Source organism: Myotis lucifugus, unplaced genomic scaffold (assembly GCF_000147115.1).
Source record: "Myotis lucifugus unplaced genomic scaffold, Myoluc2.0 scaffold_3, whole genome shotgun sequence".
NCBI lineage: Eukaryota > Metazoa > Chordata > Mammalia > Chiroptera > Vespertilionidae > Myotis > Myotis lucifugus.
The window spans coordinates 25,764,795-25,777,217 of record NW_005871051.1 but is presented as its reverse complement, the minus strand read 5'-3'; the positions used below and the strand labels follow the sequence as shown (position 1 = coordinate 25,777,217).

At 39.1% G+C, this 12,423-nt stretch overlaps 1 protein-coding gene across 19 annotated transcripts in view; it reads left to right on the top strand.

The window, feature by feature from the left end:
* Window positions 1-12,423, top strand: part of TRIP12 (thyroid hormone receptor interactor 12) — a 128,049-nt gene that overhangs the window by 52,264 nt on the left and 63,362 nt on the right. For all 19 annotated transcript variants that reach the window (XR_002831580.1, XR_002831581.1, XM_014463546.2 and 16 more), the window contains one exon: window positions 8,717-8,822. Coding sequence is in view for 17 of the 19 variants with exons in the window: in XM_014463546.2 (XP_014319032.1) it covers window positions 8,717-8,822 (106 nt within the window). In the remaining 2 variants the exon portion in view is untranslated. The remainder of the gene's footprint in view (window positions 1-8,716; window positions 8,823-12,423) is intronic.

The following is a 12,423-nucleotide window of genomic DNA, read 5'->3' as shown; positions in this document are numbered from 1 at the left end:
GTGGCATTTCATGAGAGGATAGAAGTGAATGCTTGTGTTCAATCTTCTGTCTTTGCCCAGAAGGTAGACACTTTTCTATGTATATACTTTTCAAAAGCATGAGCTTATTGTGGGTGACACTAAGCGTTGGTGTCTGTGGGTCTGTTATAACTTTCATCCTCACGATGGCAGAATGAAGTAGTATCCATGTTTTAGATATAAAGAAATCAAAGTGCTTTATCTGCTTAAACTGTCATTAATAGACTTTTTCCTTTATAAAAACTATAAATTCTATCATTTTTAGTGGCTATGTAGATGTACCTTAATTTAGCACATTCCCAACTAATGGGCATTTATATTCTTCTAAATTTTTAAATTGACAATAGCTTTGTAATTTACGTCATTTCCTTGTTAGGTCACCAACCCGATTTTTAAAAATATTTTTGTATATTTTAAATTGTCCGTAGAAACATGAATTTACATTCCCACTAGCAGTATAAAAAATGCCAATTTATTCACAACTTCATTAACTAACTTTGTGTTCCTGCAGTTTTTATTATTCTTATGTTTATTTAATCATTTCTTATTAGAGATTTAGCTCTTTTCCAGTTTCTCATTTCAAACGATACTAATGCTTAGGTGAATACAGTGGGGCCTTGACTTACAGGTGTCCCGACTAACGAGTTTTTCGGCCGATTTTTTGCTTTGAGTTGCGAGCTAAAATTCAGGTTACAAGCCAGCTTCAGATACCCCACCGCTAGTTGGCGCAGCGAACGTCACAGTGAATGCCACAACATCAGCCCAGCATCACGTGTCTCACTCGTTCACTTTAAGATTTGACATACAAGTAATTTGAGTTACAAGCTCCGTCATGGAACGAATTAAACTCGTAAGTCAAGACCCCACTGTATCTTGGCACATTTCTAATGCTTTAAATTCATATTGCCAGCTCAGTGCATGAAATTGCTGTGCATTGACTAGGAAATAAAAATTTGGCTTAGAAAATTTCATTTGGGATTTAGCTCATTGTCATTTGCAAAATTTTTCTTTTATTGCTACTAAGTGACTTTAAACATCTAAGAACCCTTTTTATGTAATAGGTTACTTTTTATTTTGTGAATTTATTTTAGCAAAGTAACCATTAATAAAGATGTATAAACTTGAAAATAGACACAACAATACCAAGTTATACCACGTTATTACGATTCTGTGCTGGCTGAATAGTCATGAACTAGTTACTGAGACTATACACATTGTTAATTAATTCTCTTTATTGGGTCCAATTTTTCCAGTAGCAAAATGGCCTTATTAAATGATTCTAAATTGAACTCATGCATGCTACTAGACATGTTACTTGGTGCTCTCTTCCTTCCTTTTATGAAGGAAAAGGAGTGGTTCTGAAAACTCTTTGAAATAAATTTGACATATAAATAAATCGATATAAGTAATTGCTAGTGTTAATTTATTAAAAAAAAATGGGAAAGGTCAATCACAGTCATACCTTGACCAGCTGAATATGTAATTGAATTGTAGTGATTTTTCTGAACATTTACTCTTGTTTAAGATATTGGTTTATGGGCCTTATATTGGTTTTTCTACTCCATTTTTAAATAGAGATATATTTACTATCTGCAGGAATATTGCAAAAACAATAAAGAAAAATCAAGATATTTAATATTCTAGAAAAATTAGTGCTAAAACTTTTATTACTAAGATATTAATTAGCTCAGGTTTTGTTTTTTTGTGTGTTTTTTTTCTTTTTAAAGCAAAAGGGATTAGTTTTTATTTTGGAGAATTTTTTTAAAGTTTTTGACAGATTTTAAAAATTTAGGTGAGTGCTTATACTGTTCTTTTTCTACTCACAGTACATGTCAGTAAGCATTTTTTGTAAAGGCCCGTGTAGTAAATATTTTAGGCTTTGCTGGCCACATACGTCTTTGTCATATCTTTCATTTTAACTCTTAAAAACGTAAAAATCACTTTTAGTTTGTGGGCTATACAAAAACAGGCTGCCAGCTGGATTTGACTCATACTCTCAAGTTTGTTGACACTTACTCTAGAGTAGAAATTTTAATGCAGTAATTACTTTTGGTCAGAAGATTTGGGCTTATGTGATAGATATTCATACCATTAAATGGAAATCGGCTTACATGACTGGTAAAGCCAAGAGATTGACTAGCTTCAGGCTTGTTTGGGTCTAGGTGCTCAAATGAAGACAGTCCTATTCATCCCAAACCTTCCCACAAAGAATCCAGTCATTTATATATCAGCCTGTAAGAAAGTTTCTTATTTCTCTTTGGGTCACATGCCTATCCTGAATGAATCACTGGTGGAGGGGAGAGGGAATGGTGGTTGTAAAGTTGTAATTGGAAATGATTGAAATAGTCTGGCCAATTTGAGTCCCACTGATATAGTGGGAGTATACTGTGAATGACAGTTCATCAGTACCACGTGGAGAAGGGGAAGGAGATAGCTCCCCAGAGAATTAAAAACAAAACAAAAAACGAGTAAGGGTGCTCAGAATAGGGTTGCTGGGCATAATATAACAGATGTCTACTTGGTCATCTTTTAATGTCACTTTAAAGTTAATGTATAAGTTGGAGAATAAAAACATTCATGTATTTGAAAGTAGTTAGACACTGAATAGAGGTGTTAGGTCAGTTTTTCCCTCCAAACAACTTTATTAAATACACTAGAGGCCTGGTGCACAAATTTGTGCACAGGTGAGGTCACAAAGGGGGTAGGGGAGGCCAGGACGTGATCGGCCCTCCTGGTGGACGGTGGGACGCCCTTGCTGGCCTGGGATCCAGATCCGTCCTGCTAACATTTGCACCTATTGTCTGGAGCCATCTGGGAGCCGCTTTCATATTGTTTCTTCCTCACTGACCATCTATGGAGGGAAAGCAGCTGCGGTCCCTGAGGCCGACTTCCAGGAGGCCAGTGGTACTGGTCCATAGGTGCCTGGCCAGTTCTCCAGAGATTGGACCTGCAGGACTACTGAGGGAATGAGTGGCTGCCGCCAGGCTGGTGGGCCACCGGGATGGGTTGGTCAGCTGAGCAGTGCTCCTGCTGTGGGCAAGTACTGACCACCAGGGGGCAGCTCCTGCTTTGAGTGTCTTCCCCCTGGTGGTCAGTGCGCGTCATAGCGACCAGTCATTCTGGTCATTTGGTCGCTTAGGGGCGCGCGCGTGCGCGTACACACAGTCCTCGGGTTACGTCGGAGATCCGTTCCTACAGCGTGTTGTAATGCAGTTTTCGCCGTAAGTTGGAACCCACCTGCATAAGCACTTACGTCACATCTTAACTCCTTTGACACTAATGAGGGTCCAGAAGATAAAATTTCTAAGGCCCTCTGTTTATTTTTTTTTAATTCTTATATTTAAAAATCCAAGTTTTTAGTTGGATACATGAGAGGTTTACTTATTTTACATTTCAGATATCACACTTTATAAAGGACTAATTTTTTAAAAAGATGAAGCCCTGGATTTTGAGTAAATCAGTTTGAGGCTAGGAATACTTGTTCAAAAGAAAAAACAATAAGACATACCTATATTGTAGAAGAAAATATCAGTTAGGACTTTTAAGAGAATAATACTGCCAGTTTCACCTTTATCTGAAAGAAAAATGACCATAGGAATAGCCCTGGCCGGGTGGTTCAGTTGATTGGAACATTGTCTTGTATACCAACAGGTTGAGGGTTTGATTCCCGGTGTAGGCACATACCTAGAATGTGGATTCCATCCCTGGACGGGGCAAGTGTGGGAGGCAACTGATCAATGTTTCTCTCTCTTCTCTTCCTCCCTCCCTAAAAATCAATTAGAAAACACATTCTTGGGTGAGAATTAAAAAGAAGATTATAGGAATATATTTGTAGGAACAAATTCATATATTCATATACCAATATAATAAGGTCAAGGAGCTTTGATAAAAGTAATATGTCTACATTTATACATAACTTCATTATACAAGGCATTGTGGATAAGAATATATTATTATGAGCAGTGATATTCTGGTTGCTTCTCAGTGTGGCATCATAAAAATAAGTGATCAATACAGTTTTTCTGCATTACAGAGCCTGGGAGAGAGAGAGAGAAATAGAGATAGATTGATTGAAATTGTGTGTGTTCCCATGCACCTGCATCTTAATTGGTTTTCAATAAGTTGTAGGTTTATACTTATCACGTTTTCTCTTCTATTAAAATACTCCTTACTTGACCAGTAGAATGAAGGAAACATATTTTAACTGTATAAAAATACTTTATTTTTATAGAGAGAGTTTTATAGTTTTCTCTTTTCTTTTGCTATACAAACATATTACCTAAAGGTTTCTAAAGGAACCAAAAATCAAAGTTTTAACACTTTTCCAGAAGTATATTGAACAAATAGTATACTATTCTGCTTCAGAATAAACTTGGGAATTGTGTAGTTATGCACTTCTGGGCAAGTCAGTTAATATTTTTGTGTGTGAAAAATAAGAATTATCATAACTTTATACCTGAAATTGCTTTTATGAAAAATTCCATAGCCAATCTAAAACTGTGAAGATATAAGATAGTATATTCTGGCAGCATCAATTTGCTGAATGGTCAAAAAAACCCACATTTCACATTCACGTTTCTAGGAAGTACTTGATTTACCCAACTGTTTTATCTTTAACTTAACTGTTTTATCTTTAACTTTCCTTTTTCCAAGAATTTATATAGTTCTTCCAAGAATTGACTTAATTTGTTTAGAAATCCTGATAAGTTTCTAAGTACCAGTCTTCACAACTTCTGAGATGTTTCCCTGTTGTAGTTTTTGGAGAGCAGAGTATGTTTCTCAGTAATGGACAAGCACAAAATTTGTAAAAGCTAGTTTTATTTCCCATCATAGACTTGGGTAATGTTATAAATAGTGATACCTCTTTTCCACTGGAGAGGACTATATGTAGCAGCTCCTTTACCATGGAATTGCTTTCTAGACAAATGTTTGGGGCTATTTCTCCTAGTTTATGGGACTGCATGGAATTATGTCAATTAGCCTAACAGTCATTTTACATTGTGGTATGATTATAACATCAGTTATAAATATTTAACTCCAAGGATGGATAAAGAGTTTGTGCACATATGTGAAGAAATACCGTACCATACCACTCCACAGTAAAAAAGGAATGGAAGGAATGGACTAAAAGGTACAACATGAATTTATCTCCAAAAACACTGTATGATTCCATTTATATAAAATTCCGTAATAGGCAATAGCAACAAAATAGCAAATCAGTGGGTGCCAGAGCCTGATGTGCTAGGGAGATTAACTGCAAGGGGCATGAACGAACATGGAAATGTTGGTTATAATTGTCTTAATTGTGGTGTTATATGGGTGAATACATTTGTCAGACTCATTGAACCCCATATATTCAAACCAAGTACCTTTTGTCATATTGGAAATTATATTTGAAGTTGTTTAAAATAAAGTTAAACACCAAAGTATGAAATAAAATAGTTCATGAGTAGTGACGTGTAAAATAAGTTTGGTCAAAAAGTATACTGACAACCTCAAATTAGCATTAGAGCAGTAGTAGCCCACGGTTGAGTATTAAGTTGAGTATTTTATTTTGAATGCCACTGAATAGATGTCAAATTTTGTGCTTGTCCATTACTGTATTATGCCATGTGTAAAAACGCTTTAGTATTATATGAATTAAGTTAATGACAGTAATACAGGGTTTTTAACTTGCTTTATAGCACTTTGTTTTTCAGTGTTTTAATGTAATGTGCACTCTTGTTTTTTCTCTCTCTGAATTGTATGTTTTTTTACTGTATTACTGCTTAGTCACACAATTCAGATAGGTATAATTTAATATTTCCTGAAATAATAAAAATAATTTCTGATTTTTTTAACATTAAAAAATAGTGATTCTAAATACCTGAATATATTAAGCTATTCTTCTCCCTTCCTCTCTGAAATCAATAAAAATGTATTTTAAAAGATATTTATGCCCTAACCAGTTTGGCTCAGTGGATAGAGCGTCGGCCTGCAGATTCAAGGGTCCCAGGTTTGATTCTGGTCAAGGGCATGTACCTTGGTTGCGGGCACATACCCAATGGGGAGTGTGCAGGAGGCAGCTGATCGATGTTTCTCTTTCATTGATGTTTCTAACTCTCTATCCCTCTCCCTTCCTCTCTGTAAAAAATCAATAAAATATATTAAAAATAAAATATTTATATTTTCATGGATTTTTTAGAGAGAGGGGAAGGGAGGAAGATAGAATCATGGATGAGAGAGAAACATGATGGGCTGCCTCCCTACGCCCCCTACTGTGGATGGAGCCTGCAACCAGGGCAGGTATCCTGACCAGGAATCAAACCAGTGATCTCTTGGTGCATGGGTCTATGCTCAACCACTGAGCCACACTGGCCTGTCATTAAAGATTCTTGAGTAGCTTGCTTTTCACTTGGCAACTTCCATTATCCTCCTATATAATAAAAGGGTCATATGCAAATTGACTCTAACGGCGGAACTACCAGGGGACAAACGCTCAACACAGGAGTTGCCCCCTGGTGGTCAGTGTGCTTCCACAGGGGGAGTGCCACTCAGCCAGAAGCCGGCTCATGACTGACCAGCACAGTGGCAGTGGTGGGAACCTCTCCCGCCTCCGTGGTGGTGCTAAGGTGTCCGACTAACAGGTTAGGCCTGCTCCCTGCGGGCTCCTGGGCTGCCAGAGGGATGTCTGACTGCCAACTTAGACCCGATCCCCTAGGGAGCAGGCCTAAGCTGTCAGTTGGACATCCCCCAAGGGGTCCTGTACTGCGAGAGGGTGCAGGCCAGGCTGAGGAACCCCCCTGAGTGCACGAATTTTCATGTACCAGGCCTCTACTACAAGTACCATCCCAAGTGAGTAAACGGAAGTTATAAATTAAAAGTCTAAATCAAGAGTAAAGAATTTCTTATCTTTCACTTTAAAGCAGTGAAATGGTAAAAAAAATAAAAAGTAAAACAAAAAAACTTCCTGGGATCTGGAGAATTATTGTTGTACAATTGTTTTGAAAAGTTAACATCTATTTAAGACAGCGGTTCTCAACCTGTGGGTCACTACCCCTTTGGGGGTCAAACGACCCTTTCACAGGGGTCGCCTAAGACCATCGGGAAACACATATATAATTACATATTGTTTTTGTGATTAATCACTATGCTTTAATTACGTTCAATTTGTAACAATGAAATTGGGGGTCACCACAACCTGAGGAACTGTATTAAAGGGTCGCGGCATTAGGAAGGTTGAGAACCACTGATTTAAGATGATGCCACAGTTCTAATGGAGATATGCTTGTTGACTTTTTAGGCCATTCAGTGTTGGAGGTCTTTGTTTGAATAGAGCACACTGCACAGTATGTTATATGATAACATCGTTGGGGAAGAGTAGATGGATGCTCTGATGGTTTCCCCGTCCTGTATAATAAAAGCCTAATATGCTAAGTGTTTGGTCATCTGTTCAACCAATCAAAGCATAATATGCTAATGATATGCTAAGGCCGCTCAACTGCTCGCTATGATGTGCACTGACCACCAGGGGGCAGACAGTCGACCGGTCGACCAGTCACTATGACATGCACTGACCACCAGGGGGCAGATGCTCTGGCCGGTAGGTTAGCTTGCTGCTGGGGTCTGACCGATCGGGAATGAGTGAGACGGGCTGGACACGCCCTGGGGCCCTCCCATCATCCCTCCCCAGCTGGCCAACCTCCTGTGTCCCTTCCTGGCCCCGATCGTGCACTGGTGGGGTTTCTTGGCCTGGCATGCACCCTCTCGCAATCCAGGACTCCTTGGGGGATGTCGGAGAGCTGGTTTTAGCCTGATCCCACAGGCCAGTTCATAAAATAGTAATATACTTTACTTAAATGTTACACCTTTTTAGAACTTAATACCTATAAAGGTATTAGCATCCAAAATAACGTGTACTTGATTCATTTTCCCTCTACCCCTCCAATTGTACAATATTCTGTAAATTGGACATTCCATAACTTTAGTTTAAGTTGATATTCCTTGCTGATAGGATGGTGTATAGCAGTGGTCACCAACCTTTCGATCCTCTGGTTGGCAACCGCTGGTGTAAAGAAAAGAAAGCATTTTGTTCTCTCATAGCCTTATTTATGAACTGTATGTAAACTAGGTGAAATGGGACAGTGTAATAAAGTGATAATGGACCCTGGCTAGTTTCTAAGTGGTTAGAACATCGGCCCAAGGATGGAAGAGGGGGGTTCGGTTCCAGGTCAGGGACATGTACCTCAGTTGTAGGCTCCATCCCCCACCCTGGTCAGGGCACATGGAGGAGGCAACAGGAGGATGCTACTGATGGATATGTATCTCTCTTACATGGATGTTTCTCTTTCCCCTCTTCCCCTTGCCTCCACTCTCTCTCTAGAAAAAAAAAATATCAATGGAAAAATATTCTCGGGTGAGGATAAAAAACAAGTGATAAATGATATTTAATAAAGTTCTGGAATATGTAGTATATACAAAAAAACAACAAAACCTCTTGACTTTAGTTAGTGGAGAAAAGTAGTGGATTAATAGAGATGTGGTAGGAACTCTCCTAGTTTGAAAAGGCTAAGTAAAGGCAAACTCTCTAAATAAACCTAGCAGACTGCTAGAGAGGCCATGGGAAGATTCTATGGTCTTTGAACCAGGACGATGAAGAATTTTTATTTTAAGAGAACTTCTCCCTTTAAAATTTTACTTTTGCATTTCATATATATAGGTTTAAGAAAATCTACCAAGAAGCGCAGTGAATCCCCACCTGCTGAGCTCCCCAGTTTGAGGCGGAGCACACGCCAAAAGACCACGGGCTCCTGTGCTAGTGCCAGGTAATAACTTGGGTTTTTCCAGTTTATGATTAGTTCATTATCTGTGTTTTAGAATTTGTTACCTCTATAAAGGAGGGTAGATGGGTCTATGATTTTTTCCTCAAAATCATTAACTTTGTAAGATTTATAAAATTATTAAAAGTTTCACTTGAATATTGAATAAAGAAATTTTTCACTATTTTTATGAATTTTTTTAAAATATATTTTTATCGGTTTTAGAGAGGAAGGGAGAAGGAGAAGGAGAGGGAGAGAGAGAGAGATAGAAACATCAATGATGAGAGAGAATCATTGACCAGCTGCCTCCTGCATGCCCAATCCTGGGGATCCAGCCCATAACCAGGGCATGTGCCCTAACTGGGAATTGAACCACGACTTCCTGGTTCATAGGTCGATGCTCAACCACTGAGCACACCAACCGGCTGTTTTCATGCATTCTACCCCAATATTTGTTTACATGTTTTTGCTAAGCTTTAATTATACTACCTTTTTTTTTTTAAAAAGGTGCTATTTATTTTATTTTATTGTATATAATAAAATGCATATATTCATTTTTATATATATACTAGTGACCCGGTGCACGAAGTTCGTGCACATTAAAAGGGAATTAGAGGAAATATTTTAATGTTGCTATTTGCCCTTTCTCTATAATAGAAGTGTCAGAGATGAAAGAAAATTAATAAAATGTATATGAAAATAATATATACATTTATTAATAAATAAACAATAACAGCGGGGGTTGCAGCCTCACATCCCCCGGCCTCGCCGTGCACGCAGCCCCTCTCACCCGTGCCTGCTGCACAGGCAGCCTCCTGTTGATCGGTCGTTATGGCATGAGGGCATCACAATCATTTGCGTATTAGCCTTTTATTATATACGATATATTTTATTGTTGATAGTATTACAGATATCTCCCATTCCCCCCCCCCCCTTTACTCCTTTCTTCACAGCCCCCCCCTCCACCTGACCCCCTGGTCTTCACTATCCTATTGCCCGTGTCCATGGGCTATGCATATAAGTTCTTTGGTTTATCTCTTCTTGTCTCCCCTTCCCCACATCAAGGTATGTCAATCTGTTCCATGCCTCCATGCTTCAGATCTTATTTTGTTGGTCAATTCATTAGATTCAGCAAATAAAGGAGATAAAAAAAAAAGAATACTAAAAGACACAACCAAAGACTTAGAGGGGATATAAAGAAAAAGGGAGGAAAAAAGAAGATGAAAAATTGGCTTTATTGAAGCAAGGAGGAAGCTAAAAGAACTAGTTAGTATAGGACAGTAATGGCGAACCTTTTGAGCTCAGCGTGTCAGCCTTTTGAAAAACCCTAACTTAACTCTGGTGCCGTGTCATATAGAATTTTTTTTATATTTGCAACCATAGTAAAGCAAAGATTTATATTTTTGATATTTATTTTATATATTTAAATGCCATTTAACAAAGAAAAATCAACCAAAAAAATGAGTTCGCATGTCACCTCTGACACGCCGTGTCATAGGTTCACCATCACTGGTATAAGAGGAAAAGAAGAGGAAACAGAAAATAAATGATATAATGATGAATTTAAAATGTAGTAATAATGGGTATATTAAGATATAGATAGGAAAAGTAAAACAGAAAAAAAGAAAATAAGAAAAATTAATAATAGCAATAAGAATAGACTGACATAGACTAGAATCAAAGGAAAGAGAAATTAGAGATATGGAAGAAAAAACTCAACAAAAACAAATTTATTCACACATACTCAAAAACCTTTGGGTCTGCTATTTGTGGAGCTCGCTTAATTTTGCTCTGATATTGTTGGATCTGCTCACTTCGTGTGTCTATCCTGGGCCTCCTGGGAGCTTCTCTAGTGCAGGTTAATGTGAGTCAGCTATCCCTTTCTGGCCCTGTGCAATCTGATTGAGGTCTGAGAGGTTGAAGCCCCTACTAGTCCAGTGGTTGGGACTCCTTAGCCCAGAGAGGTCTTCCTTGAGTCTCATGCCTTGATTGTCCCTGTTCTGAGCTGTACTCCCTTCCCCCATGGGTTGGTCCTGCAGGTGTCAGCTGCAGGCGTTTGGGGTCCCACTGGCTTTCGCTTCGCTTCATGATGGTCTGGGTGGTATCTGCATTGGGCACGCATGGGGTCTGTTGTCATACTAGTTTTTTTATAACACTTTTATCCTTTACATTTTCCTTCATTGCTACATTGTTTTCATAGTTATTGCCAAGTAGTCGGACATTTGATTGTCTTCGAAGTTCTAGTCAACCAAATAAATCTCTAGTGAGCATCTTAATGCAGATTTGGGTTATTTTCTTAAAGGTAGCTGAATTTTCCAGTAGTGTGATTAATGGATCAAAGGGATGCCTGTTTTTTTAAAAATATATTTTATTGATTTTTTACAGAGAGGAAGGGAGAGGGATAGAGAGCTAGAAACATCGATGAGAGAGAAACACCGATCAGCTGCCTCCTGCACACTCCACACTGGAGATGTGCCCACAACCAAGGTACATGCCCTTGACCGGAATCGAACCTGGGACCCTTGAGTCCGCAAGTGGATGCTTTATCCACTGAGCCAAACCGGTTACGGCAGGAATGCCTGTTTTAATGGATGTAATATTGTCTAATTAGTTTCTAAAAGTGTTGCCACAGGTTATTGAGTTTAATGGGTGAGTGGGAGAGATGTACTTCATTTTGTATACAACACCTACCTGGCAAGGAAAAAATATTTTTTCCCATCTCCCAGTTACTGTTTTGGAGCTCATTTTCAGAAGATCAACTACCTTTGTTGTGATAAGTGTATTACTTATTTCACATATTTATTTTTATTTATTTATTTTTACATACTTTTATTAACTGATGGGGAATCTTAGGTTTAGGTTAAAGTTAAAAATCTTTTTCTGACAATTTTATTCCCACGTTTTCTTTTTCTTTCTTTCTTTCTTTTTTTTTTTTTTTTTTTTTGGCCTTTGAAATTGTCTTTATTTCTGATCATTCCTTTCCAACCATCCACCCGAGGATTAACTCCCACAGATGCACCTCGAACCCAAATCCCCGACCCCTCCCCAAGCAGACCAGATGCATGTTTCTGATAGTAGGACACTTTGCCTTTGAGGTCCCATGAACTCCCCAACCTTTGTCCCTGCAGTCCTGTACCCGGGCTGGGTCCCTCCCTTTCCCCATTCACACTGAGCATGAACATGAAACGTGAGTGGCCCCGCATACTGCACCCCAGTCTGAGGTTTCAGGTTCTGGGGGCCCAGAAGGAAGCCCTTGTTAGGTGCACCTGGTGAGCAGGGTCACTACAGGGGCACATCACGGGCTCCATGTCAAGAAAATGCCACGTCACAGAAGTCCCCAGAGCTAAAGTACTTGGTGTCAAGACTGATGGTCCTGGGTTGTCCTAACTCCCTCAGTGTCTCCGTGAGCTCAGCCTGGATCAGGGCAACTGTCTCCTGGTCCACAGTCTCGTGGGTCCTGTAACACTCCAGGGGGACGGGGTACAACTCGCGCTCTAAACTGCGCAGCCCGGCTGTGTAGCGCAGCAGCTTCTTTATGGTGGCCACTGAGAGGGGGTTTTCAGTGATGGTGAAGTCCCTGAGCTGGTGACAGGGGCTCAGGACAGGC